General features: G+C 52.3%; 8 protein-coding genes across 8 annotated transcripts; 5 read left to right on the forward strand and 3 right to left on the reverse strand.

Moving 5' to 3' along the window:
- Positions 1-125: 125 nt before the first annotated feature.
- Positions 126-869, forward strand: PV08_11909 (uncharacterized protein; the record flags this gene model as incomplete). The annotated part of the gene is made up of 3 exons (XM_016386216.1): positions 126-314; positions 381-588; positions 658-869. The coding sequence occupies 3 exons, from the start codon at positions 126-128 to the stop codon at positions 867-869; spliced, it is 609 nt and encodes a 202-aa protein (XP_016230024.1).
- Positions 870-1,434: 565 nt separating this feature from the next.
- PV08_11910 (uncharacterized protein) lies at positions 1,435-2,859 on the reverse strand (the record flags this gene model as incomplete). Its single annotated transcript, XM_016386217.1, has 1 exon — positions 1,435-2,859. The coding sequence occupies one exon, from the start codon at positions 2,857-2,859 to the stop codon at positions 1,435-1,437; it is 1,425 nt and encodes a 474-aa protein (XP_016230025.1).
- A 2,511-nt stretch (positions 2,860-5,370) lies between these two features.
- PV08_11911 (uncharacterized protein) lies at positions 5,371-7,307 on the forward strand (the record flags this gene model as incomplete). The annotated part of the gene is made up of 3 exons (XM_016386218.1): positions 5,371-6,024; positions 6,077-6,197; positions 6,250-7,307. 3 exons carry the CDS (start codon positions 5,371-5,373, stop codon positions 7,305-7,307), a joined length of 1,833 nt encoding a protein of 610 aa, XP_016230026.1.
- Positions 7,308-7,490: 183 nt separating this feature from the next.
- PV08_11912 (uncharacterized protein) lies at positions 7,491-9,026 on the reverse strand (the record flags this gene model as incomplete). The annotated part of the gene is made up of 1 exon (XM_016386219.1): positions 7,491-9,026. One exon carries the CDS (start codon positions 9,024-9,026, stop codon positions 7,491-7,493), a length of 1,536 nt encoding a protein of 511 aa, XP_016230027.1.
- Positions 9,027-9,607: 581 nt separating this feature from the next.
- Positions 9,608-10,339, forward strand: PV08_11913 (uncharacterized protein; the record flags this gene model as incomplete). The annotated part of the gene is made up of 1 exon (XM_016386220.1): positions 9,608-10,339. One exon carries the CDS (start codon positions 9,608-9,610, stop codon positions 10,337-10,339), a length of 732 nt encoding a protein of 243 aa, XP_016230028.1.
- An 835-nt stretch (positions 10,340-11,174) lies between these two features.
- PV08_11914 (uncharacterized protein) lies at positions 11,175-13,049 on the forward strand (the record flags this gene model as incomplete). The annotated part of the gene is made up of 5 exons (XM_016386221.1): positions 11,175-11,589; positions 11,651-11,722; positions 11,827-11,883; positions 11,991-12,278; positions 12,403-13,049. The coding sequence occupies 5 exons, from the start codon at positions 11,175-11,177 to the stop codon at positions 13,047-13,049; spliced, it is 1,479 nt and encodes a 492-aa protein (XP_016230029.1).
- A 421-nt stretch (positions 13,050-13,470) lies between these two features.
- PV08_11915 (uncharacterized protein) lies at positions 13,471-16,935 on the reverse strand (the record flags this gene model as incomplete). Its single annotated transcript, XM_016386222.1, has 1 exon — positions 13,471-16,935. The coding sequence occupies one exon, from the start codon at positions 16,933-16,935 to the stop codon at positions 13,471-13,473; it is 3,465 nt and encodes a 1,154-aa protein (XP_016230030.1).
- Positions 16,936-17,798: 863 nt separating this feature from the next.
- On the forward strand, positions 17,799-19,175 carry PV08_11916 (uncharacterized protein; the record flags this gene model as incomplete). Its single annotated transcript, XM_016386223.1, has 1 exon — positions 17,799-19,175. One exon carries the CDS (start codon positions 17,799-17,801, stop codon positions 19,173-19,175), a length of 1,377 nt encoding a protein of 458 aa, XP_016230031.1.
- Positions 19,176-21,071: the final 1,896 nt, after the last annotated feature.

The raw sequence follows: 21,071 nt of genomic DNA on the forward strand, positions 1-21,071 counted from the left end.
GTACGCTCTTTATCTCAGCACCACAGCGCGAGGTAATCTCCTTGTCTCCCTGTGTCTGATCTGAGCGTTGTCTCTGTATTGTTTATTTATTCCGTTCTTGCGTGTTTTCATTACCCTCAGACACGATGCGGTTGGCAGCAATCGCAGCCTTTGCAGGCTTAATAGGGGTATCCCTTGCACACAACATCCAACTAAAGGCGCACACGCGAGAATGCTTTCACGAAGAACTACACAAGGATGACAAGATGACGGTCACTTTCCAAGTGGGTGACCGGGAGTTTGGAGGTTCGGGGAATCTGGACATTGATTTCTACGTGCGTCCATACACCCACGTCTTCTCACCTGCGGAAACCTCGCTCACAGATTGATGTTCGTTTTAGATCACCGACCCAGCTGGCAACTACGAAACCCAGATGACCACGGTCTCTTCTGGCGACTACTCCTTCGACGCCCGCATGGACGGCAGATACATTTACTGCTTCAGCAACGAACATTGGTCTGCCAACAGCAAAGAAGTCTCCTTCAACGTCCATGGAATTGTCTATGTTCCGGAGTCTGATGCGCCTGCTGATCCGTTAGAAAGAGAAGGTAAGTTTACAGCCTGCTCGTCTTTTGTTCCACAGGGCATGATACTGATATGGCTTTTCTGGTGTACAGTGCGCCAGTTATCCGAGCTCCTTGCGCAGGTCAAAGATGAACAAACCTACATTGTTGTCCGAGAACGCACGCACCGAAACACTGCCGAGAGCACAAACGCAAGAGTCAAATGGTGGTCATTATTCCAGCTGGGTGTCTTGATAGGAGAAGGAGTGTTCCAGGTCTGGTGGTTGAAGCGTTTCTTCGAGGTGAATGGCCGTCCTCTTCCATAAATCCTTGCATTTGTTCTCTGCCCAGATCATCTGTGATGACTTTGTGGACGATCATCACGCGCCGGATTGGATCGAGCTGATGGCTGACAATCTTGTTTTCAATAGGTCAAGCGCGTTGTATAATAGCTGTGCATGCAAAACCCCTGTTTGCGGGACCACCTGATGATGATGGCCCTCTGGTTGTGGTCGGCTAGTCCCAGACGGCTCCACGTTCAATGATAACATTGGAACCTATTCACGAGCCCTGACGGCGGCTGGAAATCTCCATGGGCGGCAAATGATCTACGTTTCGTGAGGACAGTCGAACTAAGGGCGCCAAAGGCACGCTACGGTTCAGTGCGAAGATCGTAAGATGTCGAGGCCGATTTATACCAACGAAGCAATTGCAAGTGTCCGGACGAAGCAGGGGTATGTGCGAAGAAATCAGACTCATTCCTCAATACAGTGACAATCTTGACCTCGTGAACCGCCTTTTTACATCGGATTTCGTCGACTCACCCTGTTCCGAGTCCTTGACGCGTTATATATGTCACCACCGGTACCAGCGCCTGCTAAGGTATCCATGTCAAGCGGTCTTGACTGTGTGCCGCCCCAGCACATTCCTCAAAGCTGCAAACAGCTTGTGGCTCATACCAGCAAGCACCCCTCTCAACAAGCTCAAGATGCCAGAAAAGACCACGTAAGGTATACTGACACAGGGATCTGCGGAAAGACCACTAGCCAACCGCCGCATGTTATAGTAAAAGACCTGACCAGCCAGACTAGCACCGATCATCTTCGCTGGGGCCATCTTGGCCATCCACATCCCCCTGACCTCATGTGGCATTGCCAGAGCCTCGTCGTCCGGGATCGCCCTGTTCAGAAGAATATCTCTCGGGAGCGCGGGTTGCAAGACGGCAGTCCGTCCCAGGCCTATCAGGTCGCAGGCGCCGCTTTCGAGAGCGTCGGCCATCCCGTTGCGCGAGCGGAACCCGCCGCTCAACTGTATGGGCACTCTGCTGTGTAATTGCTGTACCTTTTCCGCGAACATGGTGAAGAATGCTTCCCGAATACGCGTGCTTTCTCGCTTTGGCGTTTTGGTGAGGTTGTACTCGCCAAAAGTATTCTGCAGCTCACACGCCGTACTCTCGGCGTTTCCGCCGCTGATCTCGATAAAATCGACCATGCCGCACTCGACGAGCCATCTCACCTGCCCCAGTGCTTCGTCCTGCGTGAGGCCACCTTCGGCCATGTAATCTGCAGAGTTCAACTTGACACCCAGGCAGAACGGCGGCGGACACACGGCGCGAATCTCCTCGATCAGCCGCTGGACAAAACGCAGTCGCCTCTCCGGACTGCCGCCGTACTCGTCTGACCGTCGATTTGTGTGCGGTGACAGGAACTGCGAGATAAGGAAGCCGTGCGCCCCGTGTAGCTGGACACCCGCGAAGCCAGCCATTCGAGCGACACGAGCGGCGCGGACAAAGTTTGCGACTGCTTCGTCGATTTCAGCGTGGTCCATTTCTCTTGGTGTGCCGAGGAGCTTGTCGAGCATGATTCTGTCCAGCCAGCCATCACCCATCTTCACCGGCACGGCCGACGGGCAGGGGGGTTGCATGTCACTCGGTCTGACACCACCTCCTGTTGGACTCATCCGGCCGGGATGCGAAATCTGAACGACACATGGTGTGCCGCCCTGTTGGGCTATTCTAGCCCACTCTTTCCACTTGGACAGCACTGGTTCAGTGAGCGATCCCTGGTGGCAGCACACATCGCCGGGGATCGAGAAGAAGCGCATATCGACTTGGACTTGGCCCGTCAAGATCATCCCGTAGCGAGCGGTGGCCCATAACGAGTACAGCGAGCGGAACTTCTCGACGGGCGGGTCAAAGTGAGGGGCCTCCGCACATGTTTCTTGCATGGGACATTTTACCAGGCGGTTGGGCAGGGTGAGGCCGCAAGGGAGAGTGATGGGTTCATTGACGATGTCGATCGAGGGCTTTTTGGACATTTGAAGCTCTGGACCTGGGATAGACAGCCAGAGTTCACGTGGACTGACTAGGGCCAGGAGAGACGGTTAATTCGGAAGCCAAAATTGACGAGATGGACTGCCCAAAGTGGGAGCAGGCAAGGGGTGACAGAACTGCACAGGTCGAGTGGTTTCAGGACTGCCGGCAGGCTAGCTGGCTGGATCTAGGAAGCAGGCCAGAGTGAGATAGATGGAGATCGAGGGAGGCTACGATGGATCGCTTGCTTTATAACTAAGATTGGCGCCATCTCTGTTCGAGCTGGACGTACCAGCCAGCGAAGAGCTGCTCCTTGTTCCAACAGAGAGGTGTCCTAACACAATGGGCCCCATCCTCAGTTCTTATCACCCCCCTGCCTGTACGGCTGTGTGCTGCATGAGTACGGCAGTCCGTTGTGGTCTGAGCCTCGATCAATACGAGCCCTAGGGCCTGCTTGATGATGGTCTGGTGTCTGTACGGAGAAATGGTGGCCTCCTCGCTTGGGTTGGTTCTTGGGTTGGGTGGTGTCTGCGAGTCGTACGAGGGGCTCTTCCTTAAGCGATCTCGGATTTCCGGTCCGACAACACACGGGCGTTACAGGGGGATACAGTTAGTCGTTGTTCTAGGCCTCACATCGCCTATGTTGGTCGCGGAGATTTTGACATTGGGCACTAACATTGCTGGCAGCTGCAACTGAAATGCCGGGACTTACTGTATCTATGCGAACTGGCATCATACTGGCCACCGTATCCCTCGATTCGAGGCTGTTGACTGGGGTGGACTGAGATGGCTCCGGTGGAAGGCGAGAGATAGCCGGCTGTATCATGCTCAATGAGCGAGTTTTGTCCGTACAAGTATCCCATGGAGAGCAGTCGATGTGGACTCGACGACCGTTGAACCTATTGATGCCCGTGTGTGACCCTCCGTGCATAATACCCTTACTGCTACTCCGTCCTAGTACGAGGACGGGTGATCATCATGCATCAATGGCCAAGATCTACGTATCAGCACTGGTCATCTCACTCGTCTCCCCTCGATTTTCTTGTTTTGCTGGCGTAGATCTTTGAGGCGACATGGTGAAAAGGTATTATTGTTTCCAAAACGAGAGGAAGATCCTTCGAAGGCTCCCGGTTGATAACGCGAGCGATTGAAGACTCTCGAGAAGGGACTAACTTAGTCTAGCTGATCAATGGATCTTGGAGATAAGACTGGGATTTCTGCGTTTAAGCCATCGTCAACCATTAGAATCATCCTTTCTCTTCCCTCATATTCGAGCTCATCTGGGTGGTGAATGGTGGACTCGCTCACCTAACAGGTCTATTTCACGCGCAGGACAATTACCGGTTGAAGCGATAGATAGATGGTCCGCGAAAATCGTCCCCAACGACTAACTCGTAGGCATGAGAACGGAAAAGCGATAGGAACGACGGCCTCATCTTTAACCAGAGGCTGAGCCACCGATGTCCCCCGCAGCTGCCACCATCATCGTGATGCACCCACGAGTATGGAAACCCTGGTGCGCCCAGGTACAACGCGAAATCGGGACCAATAAGTAGTGGAAACAAACCCTTAGTAAGGTACGCAGCGACCCGAACGGCGAGTGCTTGATCATGATCTAAGACGTGCACGGTGCGTTCTCATCTGAAATCTCGAGTCAACAATTCTCACGCAGGCCTTCCAAACATACGTATCTGGACTCTCGCCAGCATTGCTACTCCAGGTACAAATCAGCAGTGGCTAAAGCCAGACCTTTGTTTACTCTAGAGGATTCCAATTCAGTCAAGACTCCCTGGATTGCGCTCCCACCCCGTTTTCGTTTTCGTTTTCGTAACTTGAACAAACGTTGTAGGTACGAATACGAGCCAGAGCGAATAAGGCTCCGCGCGATACGAACAATCAGAAGTTCTCGAACATGGCGGCATCGTGGCTCACCTGTAGCAGGTATTCCACCAGACGCCGAGAAACCAAGGGCAAAACCACCTCTCCACGGGTACACCGCAGTCTTCTCACCCCTCCCCGCCGAAGATGTTTGACACCCCTCCATCGACCCCGGCGGCGGCTACACCAACTTCGGCCACGAGATACGGAGCAGGCCAAGTTGGGCATAGAATACGAGCATCGCTTGCGCACTGTCTCCATCCATCACACAACCGACCCTCGACCCGGTTGGCCACGTCCTTCTCCAAACTTGCCTCTGCCTTCGATGGTCCCCCTTCGCTTTCGGCTTCCATCGAACCTCACGAGTCACGGCCCTCCAAATCAGATGCTTCTTGCGCCGATGGATTTCGGATGGCTAGATATCCGGAGGGGCGAGTGGTGGCAAACCTTCCAGGGTACGGATCAAGTATGTACATCAACGCGACTCTGTCCCTTGCACTCTCTGGCTTTCTACCCTCAACGCCGGGTTCCAAAGGACGGTGATCGTTATTGCGCCTGTGTCGGGGTGACGATCGAGTGTTCATTTAGCTACAATTTGCCTAAAATCCTGGGCAAATAACCGAGGGACAGCGACAAAGATGAAAGTACCGTGGTCCAAGTCGAAAGACGCGCAGAATTCAACCACCTCATCGGATTCTGGCAATCATGAAGACTCTGCGACTACCCGCACCGAAGTTACCACTTCTACCGATATAGTCAACCATGACGAGAGACCTGGCAATTCGGATGCTATCATATCTACTCCGCAAGGTCAGCCAGAGTCGGTGACGGCCCCTGCTGACCCGAAGAACCTTGTCGAGGCAGAGAAGCACGAAGAATTAACTCGTACGGCCACCACGTCGACCGACCCAGGTCAGGCAAGCGAGGGTGATGAATCCAAGTATGCAACCGGTCTACCTCTTCACCTTCTCACGGTCGGTCTTGTGTTATCAACGTTCGTCGTGGCCCTCGACAATACAATCATTGCCACTGCCATTCCGAAGATCACGACCGTTTTCAACTCATTGGACGATGTTGGCTGGTATGGCTCGTCTTATCTCCTGACCACGACATCACTCCAACCGTCCTTCGGGAAGATTTACACCTACTTCAACGTAAAATGGACATATATGCTCGCACTGATCATCTTCGAGTTTGGATCGGTGTTATGTGGTGCCGCAGTCAACTCGACGATGTTAATTGTCGGTCGGGCGATTGCTGGATGTGGTGCCGCAGCCCTGTTCTCGGGCGGTGTAAGTGACCTGCTAGCAGTCCAAAATCAGATTGCCACTTACCATTTTACAGATGACTATCATAGGATATACGGTTCCCTTGCGCAAGAGACCTTTGTATATAGGGCTTCTTTCGTCCATGTTTGGTATTGCCTCTGTTGTAGGACCACTTCTTGGAGGAGCTTTTACCGATCGTGGGTTTTCATGCCCGTAGACCTGAAATCGTGTCGCTGACCTGGTCAACAGGGATAACTTGGCGATGGTGCTTCTATATCAATCTTCCAATCGGCGCCATCGCCATTACAGCCGTTTTCTTCTTCTTCACAAACCCGGAGCGCCGACACAGTAGTCTCACATTCAAAGAGAAGATTGCTCAAATCGATCTCCTTGGCGCATTCTTCTTGATTTGCGCCATCGTTTGCTTACTCCTTGCTCTTCAGTGGGGTGGCACGACATACCCGTGGTCCAACTCCAAAGTCTGGGGGTGTCTCCTAGGCTTTGGACTCCTTATTGGCGTATTTACTGGTATTCAAATCTGGAAGGGCGATCTCGCAACGTTGCCTCCTCGAGTCATGCTCAGACAGCGGACTGTTTTCACATGTGCCTTTTTCTCGGCCTTCCTAGCCATGGGTCTCTACACTCATATCTACTATCTTCCGTTTTACTTCCAGGCCGTCAAGGGAACTTCGGCAGAAGGGTCCGGTATTAGGACGATTCCGTACCTGGTCAGCATCACTCTTTCGTCGATCGTGGTCGGCGGGAGCATTACTGTTCTCGGTCCTTATGTGCCATTCACATGGTTCGGTTCTGCTGTATTCGCCGTTGGCTCTGGTCTTTTGCACACGCTGAAAGTCGATTCATCTACCGGGACATGGATAGGGTATCAGATCCTCACAGGGGTCGGAGCAGGAGCATGCGTACAAATCCCGTTCATCGCCGTTCAGGTCGTGCTCACAAAGAAGGACATGCCAGTGGGGAACGCAGTCGCCATCTTCTTCAACTCACTGGGTGGTGCAATTTCCATTTCCATTGCGCAGAACATCTTTTCCAACGGACTGGTCAAGGAGATCCCCAAGTACTCAGAGGGTGTCGATCCTTACACGATCATCAATGCTGGTGCGACGCATATCCGCGAAGTCACTCCGCCATCGCAGCTTGCTGGAGTACTCAAAGCATACAACATTGCTGTGACGAACTCCTATATCCTAGCGATAGCGTGTGCATGCATTGCGTTCCTGCTGTCCTTCGGCTTTGAGTGGAAGTCTGTCAAGGGTCGGAAGCTCGAATTAGGGGGCGGAGCATAGTTGCAGAGTCCATTCACAGATGTACAACTTATAAAATGTTATGTGCTAGTTAGATCAGTCGCGGAAACCAGATTCAGTCAAGGCTTTCGCGGCTCCAAAAACACAGAAAGTCGAAGTCGATCGCCGACCTCAGAAGCGAAGCCTAGCAGGAATGTTAGGGGTTGATGCTTACAATGGGATGGCTCAAATACTCACGGCATGCACAGGGTCAAAATCACCAATGGCCAGTGAGAGGCGTCTGATGGGAACGGTAACAATTTCCATGGGCACTGTGGGTCGATATGGCCATACTCTATAGTCAACGAGGAGAGAATCTGGGGAAGCCCCAGTATGCATTCCCACCAAGCGAATACGGTCTCCTTCGGGGATATCTGCCGATGTGATTGGTTCGCTGACATTTCTTTCCTCAACCCATACCACCTTCATCGCGATAGCAGCTAGTATTCGGCCATCCGTTCCACACGAACGGAGCAATTCGATTGCTCTTCTTCTTACACTGGCGCTGCGATATCGAGTGGCAACAAAGAACAAGACCGGGATTAGGCTGGGTGTGGTGGAGAACACCCGTAGGTTGCAAACAATGACCAGTTGTTCGATGTTGCTCAAGTAGACATCGAACGCGGATTCGTTGTTGAATGGGGCACACCGGGACAGGGTGTCCAGACTCAAATGGTACAGTCGGAGTATTTGGCGTTCTTTCTGAGTGCCGACCTCGGACGAGCAGAAGCGATGGAGCCAGTCGTTGAGTCGAAGGGTGAGGTTTGGAACGACATGAAACCGAGAAGCCGGCGGAGAGCAATTCAATTGAAGACGTGCGCCGTCGATCGCAATACGATGTAACGTGTTGACAGCCTCGTCGACAGATCCAAACTTGAAAAACAGCCGTTCACTTGAGCGAGTTGGTACGGCGCCGCTTTTCAAGATCTCAAGCGATCGTCCCGTGGCAATATGATTGATCTCTCCTGTATGTAGTTCCAGCCGAGAGAACATCCGCACTATTTCAGCAATGGATGTGTCGCTGTAGCGACGATCATTCCTGGACATGTACGACGTGATCATTTTTCTTCCCGACATCAAGTGCCGCAGTGCTCCATACTGGTTCTCTTGGAGCTCGTCGCAGAGCATCAGGATCAGACATGCCATTAGTATGACCCCGGGATCGGGAGACTCGGCCCGGCCTAGCATTTCCAGGCCCTTTCCGTAATGCGAGAAGTAATTCAACCCTGCATTGGGTGAATCGATACCCGGGAGAAGTATCTTTGAATTTCGAATTCCTGCCCAGGTAGTAGCCATGATGAGATGGTTGATGCCCTCATCGTGGTGGCACGCCTGGAGCACGAGCCGGTTCCAGAAATGTTCACCGCCGTAGTTCAACAGCGTTGGTGCGAGGAGTCTGTGGTAGCAGTCGAATATTCTCAGGTCGATATACCGAGCGTGAGGCGGAGGCGACCGGGGAACCTGAATCACCAGGAGATACGCCGCGGGTGGCGGTGGTGCCTGCTTGTTGTAGTAGTCACATTTCCTCCCTGTGCTGGAACAACGGGTACAGCTTGGGTGGCCTTCGTCGCACTTTACGCGTCGAATCCTGCCTGCGATGAGCATGACGACAAATCTCAGTGGTCCATCAACGGTGTATACCTGCATGTTACGCAGCCGTTGGTGCTGCGTCGGTGTTTTTTCAAAGGTGGCATCTCGCTGATCTGCCACTGCGCGGATCATTTCTTGTGTCCGCAGTGCCTCGTCTGTACCGTCAGACGGCCCGGTGAGGGTGAAGGGGGAAGTAGGGAAGAGCAAATTGAGACCGACATGTGCGGAACTCACGCCTTCACCTGGTGTCGAGAGGGAGGAAGTACGGAGTATCCGGACGCCAAATAAGAAACCGACTTGTGGTACTCCTAGTTTCCGGGACTGGATGTACTTAACTCCGTCAAGATGTGATTGGGTCGCTCGCTAACTAACCACTAGCTGCATATTAATTGAGCTGGCCGCCTTTTGCACTTTGATCTGAATCACCCACGAAAATCAATTCTTTGCTCGAACCCAAACACTCCACCAAGAACAACCAGACGATGTGGACTACACAAGCCTAGGTAGGATTTTAGATTCGCGGACTTGGTCACCATGCACTCCTCTCCGTCCGTGGATGTGGGTAAATCCGGTGAAGTGACATGCAGAAGCAAAGTATAAGTATCGCGTCTGCTTCATCAAGTCTCAAGACAAGTTGCGTTCTTCAAGATTTCATACCAGAACATCCACTAACCTTGTATACTCTATCTTCAATCACCTGGAGTCATTCAGTGATGTCTCCTACCGTCGTTCTCATCACCGGCGCCAACCAAGGTCTTGGGTTCGAATGTGTCAAGAAGTTGGCAGCAGAGCAACCGGACTACCACATCCTTCTCGGCTCCAGAAACGCCCAGAGAGGCACGGACGCAGCGGCTAAGGTGACCGATCTTGCACCTGGCTCCAAGGTAGAGCCCATCCAGCTTGACGTTACAGACGACGAATCAATAGCCAAAGCCGCCAAATACGTGGAACAAAAGTTTGGTCGTCTCGACGTTCTCTTCAACAATGCAGGCATCAGCAAATCCCCAGGCAAGTCGTTCCGTGACGAGATGAACGAGATTTACAACACCAACACGACAAGCGCAGCTTGCGTGACCGAGGCTTTTCTGCCATTGTTGAAGAAGGCGCCAGTGCCACGCCTCGTCTTCATGTCGTCTGGTCTAGCCTCTGCCGCAAATACTTTGGACACAGCACTGCCCTTTTACGGTTGGATCTTCAAGGCGTATTCGGCTTCCAAGGCTGCTATGAATAACCTGGGTCTCTCTTATGCAGTCTTGCACGGAAAGGAAGGCTTCAAGGTCAACATGATCGACCCAGGATACCGCTCTACGAACATCAATGGGTTCAGCGAAACTGGAGGCAGGGCCGAAGAGGGAGCTCTGCAGGCTTGCAAGATCATTGTCGACACTGACAAGGATGGTCCTCACGCTACGTTTACGAGTATTGAAGGCACCGTTCCATGGTGAAACGGAGATCGGGTATAGAGGCTTCTAGATCGTACACAACAAAGATAGATTCTCAGTCTTCAAGTTGCGAGACCAGGCAAGGCTCATTCTCCCCAGCTATTATGATAGCAGTTGACAAAGTAGTGTTTAGAGAATCTAGCAGTGCTTAGGCTCATTGTTGTGGCCGCGGATGATGGCTTCTTTTTTGGCCCCTGAAATGTCAAAGTCTCGGCGTTGAGGCTCGGCACAAATTCGCATGGCCTGATTGTTTTATTTCTGAAAAGAGAGTCTCTTTCTTTTCTTTCCATCTTTTCAAATTCGAGGAGTCGAAAAGCTCACACATCCACATGAACAACTGCAGCGCGAGATTTGCTGAGGTTGTCGATGCAACGGCCGCCTTCGTTGTCTGCCGATGTATATGATAGAGGCAAGGAGAAAGACCCGTCTGTGATCTTGGGAGTCTTCTGCACTGCTCATGCTGTCTGTCTGACATTCCCGCACGCACTTCTAACGCATTGCTTTGCGACCACAATTGTCCTCTTGCCATACATACGACATTGAAAGAACAGATACATTCCTGAAAGGTGAAGCTGCCCTTGAAACTACACAGGTCCAGGTCCAGGTCCAGGTCCAGGTCCAGGTCTAGGTAGGCACCCATGACACCGACCCCGTCACCACCGTCCAGCCTCATCGTCGTTGACAATGTGTCGAGGCCGCCCTCGATATCGCCCTCCAACAACCCCCCTTGTCACTCGGACGTTCGCCAACGCTCCATCAACACCGTGATGGTGCTTTACTTGCTATACCAGCCAGTTGAGCAGCGGTTTCGCCAAGCGATCCGTTCAGGGCGGTGACCATGCCGGTGATGACCTTCTTCCAAGTTCGCACATTCTCACCTTCTCACTCTCCTCCATCACCATCACCAACGCTCGTTCGAAAAAACCCTCGCTTCATCAACATTCGTTTCCATCCCATCACTCTCACCGTCACAACCTACCTTCAAACGCCATCTTTCAAGATGTGTTCCCCGTTCACTATCCTGTGGTGGCTGTTCTTCGTGACGGTCATCCAGGCAGCGAACACCACCACTGGAACTGTCACTGCAACAGTTTTTACCACGGTCCACCCTCTCCCTGCTGTCTTGCCTCCTGTCTTGCCTACTACTCTTACGGTCTCCCCACTGCCTTTGTCGCCATCGGTTCTCACTCGCTACACGAACAGCAACAATACCACGACCACCTGCGCTGAAGTTCACAACTACACCGCGACTGGTGAGTTTGACAAGTGAAAACATGCGTCGTCCAGTTCCATCTCTGACTTGGAAACCCACAGTCAACAAGACCGTGGTCGCCACTGAGACTCAAACTGCGCTGCCTGTGTTCGAATCAAATAGCACCCCGATAGGTGAGTTTTGAGGAAATTGAAATCTTCAATTCATGTTTTCGCGACGTGTACGCGTCGCGGGATACAACAGCAACCAACAACCAACTGACTCTTGAATTTCACAGTTTATCCACCCTCCCAGTTCACTACGTTCACTACTACCCATACGCTCTTCAAAACTGGTATGGTATTCCTTTGATCTCTGCAAGACTGTTCCACAAAAGAATTGAAAGGAAATGAAGACAAAAGTGAAGAAGAATCTGAATCTGACGATGAATGCATGACCTAGTCACAAAAGGACACAATGAGACCACTGGCAGCACTGAACCTTCGTCGACCAATGCAGCTGTCCCAATCGCAAGTGGTGCAGCCAATGCCACCTCTACGACTTCAAGCATTGTCACCTCTACGACAGCAGGCAATGCCACTTCTACAGCAGCAGACAATATCACCTCCACGGCCACTGGCAGCGCTGGACCGTCGTCGATCAATGCAACAGTCTCAATTCCACCCGTTTCAGGCAATGTCACGTCTACGACTACTGTGCTCGTCACCAAGAAGATTACATCGACTCTAGGTGCGTTTGCATTCCCCGCTGTCCTCTCTCTCTCTCTCTCTCTGTGTGTGTGTGTGTGTGTGTGTGTGTGTGTGTGCGTGTGTGTGGGGTGCTATTGGAAACCCACTGACTTTTAACACCGCAGTCCTGTCCAACATGACCAGCACCGAGGTTGAGAGTGTGATCCAGACGACCGCGCCTCCATCGTCTCCTACTACTACTACCGCCACCACGTCCTCAGCCGTGGCTTTTGTTGAGACCACAACGACTACCATCACCATCTTCGACAATGGTAACGATGATGGCAACGGTACCGGCAACGCCAACGCCACCACTCGCGCCAACTTCAACTTGACGGCACCTGCGATTGCTGTTCCCACCGGCATCTGGCTCAACGTGACTGCAACAGCACCACCGGCTCCACCGTCGAATGGCACCTCCACCTCCTCCTCCTCATCCTCCTCTCTCAACGGCACCACCATGACCGACGTGACCACCATCACGAGTTCAGCCACCGCCACCTTCGGCGTGGGTGTCGACACGGACGAGAATACTGCCGCCGCCGCCGCCACCACCGCAGCAGCAGTCAATCACACCACCCAGACTGGCCGCCGAGGACCCCAACCTTCCTCGTCCTCGGCTTCGGCTTCGGCTTCGGCTCCAAATCCAGTCTTTGGCGGCCTCACTGGATCATCTGCGACCGTCAGATTCACCCCACCGCTCAAGGCCCTCGTCTTGGTCACTTGCACCAGCCTGGTCTCTTTGGCAATCGGTGCTTGCGTCTTGCTGTGAAAGGCAAAGGGTCAAAAGAAGACGACAACAACAAATTCCCGGTTCTGTTCAGGAAACACCAAACAAGAAGAATCCTCTTCTTCTTTTGATTCAGGATCCAGATTCTTGACTATGTTACGGGCTGACTTTTGCTTCATGTCCATGCTTTTTCTCCGCGTACAGAAAAAATGGGAACCACTCGCCATTGACATTGACAGCAGCACCTAGGTATCTGACTATCTGTCATGACAATTGGTTCACATAGAAAACCAATACAATCCAAAAGGATACTTTCCATACTCATACATGTTGTCTGTCTACTCATGCTCGGTAGCGTTCTATTCAAATATGCCCAATCGTGCCTAACCGCCATACACTTCCCTCGTTCCCCAATGAACCCTCCCGGTGGCTAATCGTCTACTGCCCTGGCCTCCAGTTCTGCCTAGTCCTGTTTCAGGTGTATCTTTGGCACTTCCAGCCTGTGCCCTTGACTGCTATTCTCAATCTTCCTCAATAGCCCTTTTCTGGCAGTTTCCAACTCTTTCCCAGGTTGAGTCTCAAAGTTGGTGGTGCTGTCTCGAAGCTCAGTGCTCAACAACCTGTGTAACGTCTCATTGCCTTCGCAAACTTGGTCTGTCCACTCACTCATGCTGCCTATGTCAGCATCGCTTCGGAGCGCTGAAAGACTACCAACGCAGTCTTTGTATACTTGGGTCCATGGTTCAAAGTTCAAGGGTGTTGCTTCACCCTTGGTCATCGGTGTGGTAGCCTCACATTTGTGGCCATCTTTTGCGGCGTCCGAATCTGAATGACCACGAAAGTGGTCTAGCCCTGGAATAGATTCAAGGTCCGGATTCTTGGCCTTCAAACCAAGGCTGATACTGCTTCGATGACCGTATTGGCCGATATACACCTTGAGATCCGAGCTGCTGCTTCTGTAGATTTTCTTCCATTTTCCGACGAGACCTCGGCGGCTTTTCTTTGCACGAAATGCCGGACTCTGGTCGATAGTCCGGGGGAGAGGCATGCTTCTCGTCTTTCCTTTGTCCATGCGACTTTTGCGGCCAAAATATAACAGTTTCAGTGAACCTCTCGGCGTTTGCATCCCTCGGGATGTCAAAGACCCGTCCCATGCCGTCTCTGGTGTTGAATTCGGAGCATCAACATCATATGACACGCCTTCGGCAAAATCCCTGACAATAACACCATCATTGGTCCCTGCTGGTCCACATCTTTCATTTCTTGTATGACTTGGAAAACGACTCCAAGCTCCAAACAGATCTTTCAAAGGTGTACTCGAGCTCAAGCTACCTGGCTCATCATCTGCGGAACTTGGTATGGCAAACCGTTTTCCAAAATCAAGTAGGCTCTTTTTGCGATTTTTTTCGATCGAAAGGGCCTCAGCCGCTGGTCGTGTCTCCTTAAAGGCGATGCTTCTCTTCGGAAGGATTCCTTCATGATGCCGTTCAGGGTTATCTCGGGGTATCTCTTCAGACACAGAAAGTCGTTGTCGTGACCGAAGCGCATTGACTGCCCTTTTTGGGGCTGCTGAGGGATGGGCGGGGATATCTGGATTTGAGTTGCTGTTACCGAGACTTGACCTTACACTTCTTCTCCTTCCATCGCGGTCAAACTTGGGTGCGGTGAGGAAGGTGCCCATGGGATAGTCAGCCGGCTCATCTAGAGCACGTTTCAGAGTCCTCCTCCAGATGTCGGTGGTTGATTCATGCAAAGTAGGCTTATCGCATCGACCATCAAGTGGTACGTCAGAAGCTGTTGAGCATTGTCGGGAACTTGACCACAATGGTAAACAGTGAGCCCCAGAACGACTCTCTGACCTGACTAGCATGTCCTTTTGTGGAACTTCGATCTCGCTCAGTCTCTCGTTGAAGGAGTCCTGAGCCTCCTGCGCACTAATCTCCGTGAGTTGTTCTCTTCTGGCATCTTGCAACTTCCCGTAACTGATTTCACTTAAAGCTTCGTCAGCTTCGGTGGAGTCCTTTTGTTGTCTTGCGGCAATTGTTGGCCCCGTTATTCTTCCTTCGGCAGTTTTGTCTGGCATACTTACGCTTCTGTGGCGGCTGATGAGTCGACCAAGTTTCTGCTCGTCGATAGCACCTCGTTGCTGCTGTAACGAGAGCCTGCCAAACCAGGCACGCTCCTCGGGCAGAGTGAAGTGACTCATGCTGGGATTGGTTGATCGAAGAGGAAGACTCATAGATTCTGACCTACCACCAATTGCGATGCTGTTCGGGTTCCTCCGCGGTAAGCTACCGTTTCGTTCGTCCAGTTCGCCATCTTCGTCATCACTGCAATAGCAGGAGGAGGCCTCGCCTCGACTCACAATTGGTCGACGTCCCCCGTATTGCGAGAGATAGGTACTGGACGTGCTAGGTCTCCATACCTGTCGTTGTGTATCTCCAGTGGTCTCATTCTCAAAGAGACGCTTCGTTTGTGGATCTGACGGGAGGCGATTGTGTTCGGAGGTTGTGGTACCTGCCGTGTTACTAGATGGCGAACTCAGATGTGGACAGTGTTCTATCGAGTTCTCGTTGGAGAGATTCGTAGTGGTGTGGCTAGTATCCGGGCGAGAGCTTCCAGCGACAAATGATGGGCTTGCCAATCTCTGCGAGATCCGCATGTTGAAAAGATGGATGGAATTGCAGTCGGACTCGTCCACGCAGGCGACGTCCCTGCCTGACCCATCATCTTTGCTGGGTATCATGGCGGTACGAGAGGAAGATGCAACACCAGTGGCCGGGTTTGCCTGATCCAGGGTGACTCCTGGCCTCTCTTCTCCAGAAGCTGCAATCTCTGCTGACCCGGGCTCCCCAAAATGAGCTATTGCGTTGATCAAGCTCGTGTCGAGATTGGAGACCAGGCTGCTCCGGTTGTGGTCTGCCGTTGAAACACCACTGGCTCCTTTCCCAACGTCAATTATATCGCTCATTCTTTTCTGAAACCCTGGAGCATCTTCATCCTTGTGAAGGTCCAAGTTGGGGGCCTCGAGGTTGACTGAGTCCAATTCGGTGGTCGCGCAAGCGTGCAGCCGAGGCAGGTCGACGACACCGTCGTTGAAAACATCATCCGACTGCTCAGGGGGCTTGTTGGTAGAATCAGTCTGTCCATCCAAAAACAACAATGACCCAGAGGGAGTGGAAGGTGATGTGCATCCAAGGGCTGAACGTGCGGTCGGCTTCGTAGGAGAACTTCGTACGAGGTCATGTTTGATGGAGGACTTTTCGGAAGGAGTGCGCAGTAATACCTCCGCAGCTTTTGGGCTCAATTTGAGGGTCCCGTCACTACATTTTAGCATTGTACTTTGGATACTTTTGGCGTCGCTGTCGTAGCCACCTTGACTGCCTGATCCGGACATGAGTAGCTCCAGGAGTCCCGTAGAACGTTGACTCAAGGCTGCTTCATGGTGCTCTACTTCCAATGGCATTGGCTGGGGTAATTTGGCCAACCGACCAGCATCTTCCGATTCACCTTGCATTCTAGAACTGCTCTTACTCAGTCGTGACTCTGACATTTTCTGCCTAATGTGTTTTCCAAATTGCTCGATGCGGCCTGGCTGCTTGTGATCATCAGAATGCCCGGCTCCGAACTTGAAATCGGCGTCGAATGAAGATTCTCTCGGACGTGAACGTTCATGTCGTCTGGAAGCAGTCTGATAGCCTCGGACGGAGGAAGATGACCTGAATATCTGCCGCAGAGCATCTGTATCCGCAGCATGCGAGCCGGAATGGTCAACCGAATGGGGCACGGTGTTCGCTGGCAAGGATATTGACGAAGCCGAAGCAGGATGGGGTAGTGACTTGAGGTCGGAAGCCTCGTACTCATCCTCATGGCTGTGGACACCGAAGCATGATAGCAGGGGCGAAAGTAGTTTCTTGACGGTTCGCATTTCAAATAGTACTTAAAATGTAAAATGGAAACGTGATGAGCGAAGAAGTGATGCTGGTTGTTAGCTCTTGGAGACGATTGAGGGAATGATCTTTCGAGGAGTAAAAGAGGGGAGAATTCGGTTGAAGGAACTGTCGGCAATGCCAGGATAGAGGAAGCTCAAGTAGGAATCGCAAGGAAAGAATCAATGCGGCAACGAGGAGGAAGGGGCACGCATTCGATATGAAGGGCAGGCAGGAACTGCTCTGCACCTGCTCTTGGTTCGCATGATTCCCATGGTGACAGCGTCAGCACTGGGTCGCGCAATGGTTTCTCAGGATGAGTGTGGACGTCGCGAGATGACTGCGAGGGAAGATGAAGTTGTCCATGTTGGAAAAGGTTGCAAAGCAGACGTGATAGAGATTGCTGTACCTGCTCTCGGCTTCAGCTTTGACATTCCCAGGGAGGGCCGGCTGTCTGATGCACTCTAGGCGCATCGCTATTTGTGTCTGGCAATTTCAAACCCCAGCATCAAGGAAGCCTCATATGAAGCCTCATAGAGAGTGTGGTCCAGACGTGAATGTTGCAGTGTGCGTCACGTGGGATGCCACCAGAATACGGCGGAGCATTTAAACCCCAGGCACCCCTGCTGGACATCATTACCGACCGTTGCACATCACCCACGCGTTTAACATTCGCCAATTTGAAAGTGCGGTTAGAGGATGGCTCAATTGTCGCACCCGAAGACCTCAAGCTGCGTCTACTAAGTCTCCACTGGATATGCTTGAGGGACGGCCGGGCCATACCATATGAAACCTCGATGAACCTTGACCGCTACACACGTATCGAAGCACGAATACGTTGACCAAAGGCCACTCTGCAAAGATGGGTTCAGATATCAGGACGCATGAGTTCCGTATTACCGAGCTTGATAATGATGGTATCCCGTCAGCCATCTATGAGATTGACTCGGCGACAGCTCAAGTCGAGAAGCGATTACCACAGAGGTCCATTCCCAGCACATCCCTCTCGATTCTTCAGAAATGCATATCACCTTTCCTCCCGGCTGGCTATCCTTCCACAGTGACACCCGACTACACTCCCTATCAGATCTGGGACTCACTCCAAGCATTTGCCTCCACTATCGCTGGTTTGCTGGCGTCGAGGGCCGTCTTTGTCGGCATGGGCGTGGGATCCGAGGATGCCTCATTAGTCACTACGATGTTGCTGTACATCGCGCAAGAAACCATTGGCAGGGTTGCCACAATTCTCTTTGCGCATCGGTTTTCTCAGCGTATCGAAGCTGAAGTCAAATTCTACCGATTCTTCGCTGACATTGTCAATGATATTGCTTTCGTGCTGGACTGCATGAGTCCTGCTATGCCCCTCTTCGCACGGGTCTTGACTCTCTGCGTCAGCAACGCGTGTCGAGCCATGTGTGGAGTTGCTGGTGGCAGTAGCAAGGCTATCTTGAGTTCCCACTTCGCCAGAGCAGGGAACATAGGTGAGCTCAACGCGAAAGATGGGAGTCAAGAGACTGTGATTAGTCTAGTAGGAATGTGGGCAGGAGGCCTGGTTGTCAGCAAAGTCCACGGGACAAAGGCCACATGGTGTCTCCTGGTGCCGCTGTTGGTGCTACATCTATGGGCAAATTGGCAGGCAGTGAACAGTGTCCGCCTAAAGTCATTAAACCATGAAAGAGCGACCATTTTCTTTACAAGCTTCGTTGAAGGCCGGATCTTGACTCCGGACGAAGTGGGTGAGTCTGAATCTGTACTTCGGCGAAATGACCGTGGGATGGACATTCGAGTTGGCCTTGATTTGAATTCGTTCCTGCAATTCATGCAATCATCGTTCCTGGGAGAATCCGGATCTTTTAGGGAGTTCAAGAATGTGGTTGACGTGTTTGCGAAGGAAGATTACTTGCTGTGGGTCGACTCAAAAAGAAGAATTGGTGCCCTGATGTTGAAAGAAACAGCAACTGCCGAGACTCAGGTGAAAGGGTTCTGGCAACTAGTTCTATGCTTGCATGGTAACCTAGCCTTGACTGAGGATCTCAAGGGCAAACGAGAGTCAAGTTTCGCCCAGTCTGAGGCCTTGGATGCGCTTGTGTCCTCTTTGCACAGGACGCATGAGGAGTGGCACAAACTCCGAAGTCAAGCTCAGCAAGTTGGCTGGGATCTCGATGCGACCAATTTAATCAAGGGCCACGGCCACCGGATCCGGGTAGAAATTGCAGTTGAGGACAAGAAAGACAAGTGAAGAGCCAGACTAGCATCCACACCGGGGTGGAGATGTGGTTCGCGAGAGTGCTACCCAGAACGGAATGCGACCTCTTATGGCAGGCACATAAGGCACGGAGCGTGCCATGTTTCCTACAATACTCGCCCAGCCGGCCAGTGCAAATTTCGATGAACGGGCGCCTCGCGACGTCTGGTGAGGATTGGACAGAACATCAGGTGGCTGCAGAAATGAATTTCCACCAGCCGGAGAAGCATTGACACACAGATTGCCAATTTAGGTAGGCTTCTGGAAGTCTCTGAAAGCACTGGTAATAGCTCTCTTTCTCCGGTGTCAAAAGCCTTAAACGCTGTCACTAGCATCACAAGCATTGATCATCCCACTGGCAGCAGAGTAGCCCATCGTGCGGTGGAAGGACTGTTGAAAAGGTCTTGACCGCCAGCCACTGTGCAGGCTTGCAAGATGCCAATCACGGAGCACACGGGACTTTAAATGGTGATTGACCCGGGTCTCACATGCCGTTGATTATAATTGAACACTTCTATTCGCTGTAACGCCAGTGTGATCTGTTTCCAAGGCGGAAAGGATTTTCAGATTGATGGGCAAAGGGGATTGCGGTCACCAGGGTCCTACGAGTCCATATGTACTGTAGCCTGTTGCGTCGATATCCGTTGGGGGCAGTCAAGAGGTCACACTCCGATGAATGATAGGGAGTGATATGCTGCGATGAGCGACGGTGGCCACATCTCGTCGTGGGCGGGTGAATTTCAACTGTGGCCACAATCAGTGCAACCTGCCACGGCGCATCAACGTCGCACGCTGTCAACAAGCTCCACCGGACGGAGTGTTGAATTTCCCACCTCGCAGGGGAGCAAACAATCTACAAGTGACAAGTAACAAGAAACAAGAGGGTATTGAGAATGTCATACTCTGTGTCGCACATGCGTTGTCCGCTGACGAGTACGAATCTGCTCATCCACGTAGAGTCTCCCAGCGCCCATGCAAATGATGATACGCACCATCTGAGCCCAACACGGCAATGATTAGAGGAATGCGTACCTTAGGTCGTGCCCTTGGGCTTGCGCAGGAACCAGTCGGAAGGCCTGAAGCCTCCCCGGAGGAACGAGTTTCAGCCCTTCAACCCGGACAAGGGCAACGGAGCCTAGTGGCCTCCGCACTTGGGCAGGACGCACACGAAGCAGAAAACGAGGTGATTATTCAGTCGAGCAATCACGAGCTGTCGGAGGCGGAAAACGGAGAAGTGCTTCATGGGTCTTGCAAGGCAGAAGGATATCGGCTCACAAGTCGGAAAAAACCTGAAGATGTGCCTGAGACAGCGAGGTTATGCACAATATGCGGGGCAGATGAGGTGGTCAGAAGTTAGACGTTTGCCCATAATGTGCTAATACTCGTATTACGAAGCAGCGAGGCATTTGAAGAGTCATTCCTTGCGTGCACAAGACACTCTCACCACGGGCGGTGCAGCAATCACTTCCCTTGCCCAGCCGTTAAACACCAGCTACAACACAAAGACTGACGTGTGCCAGCACCGAAGATCATGCCGAGGGACAGCCTTATCGAGATGGAATCATTCTGGAAGCGGCGTAGAAGGCCGAGAAGGGAGGACGAAGGCGCCTAGAAAAACGGTGGAAAGCGTAGAATGCGCCTAGAAGAATCCGAAGAAAGGATCAACCGGCCCCTCGTCATCGTTGCCAGGCGCGCGTCATTGCCCCTTTGTTCAGCCTGGTGGCCTCCCAATCCTTTATACCTGCGTCCCATATGACTCTGAGTAGACCCGTAGGGGCACAGTCATACACCATTGCGTAGCGAGGGTCCTCGGGTCCTGTTGCTACTGTCGGCGCCACGAGCATGACGATGTCGCAGTGAAGATTCCTCGCTTACCCGCGACGCCCTGCG

Source organism: Exophiala spinifera (genome assembly GCF_000836115.1).
Source record: "Exophiala spinifera strain CBS 89968 unplaced genomic scaffold supercont1.11, whole genome shotgun sequence".
Classification (NCBI taxonomy): Eukaryota; Fungi; Ascomycota; class Eurotiomycetes; order Chaetothyriales; family Herpotrichiellaceae; genus Exophiala; species Exophiala spinifera.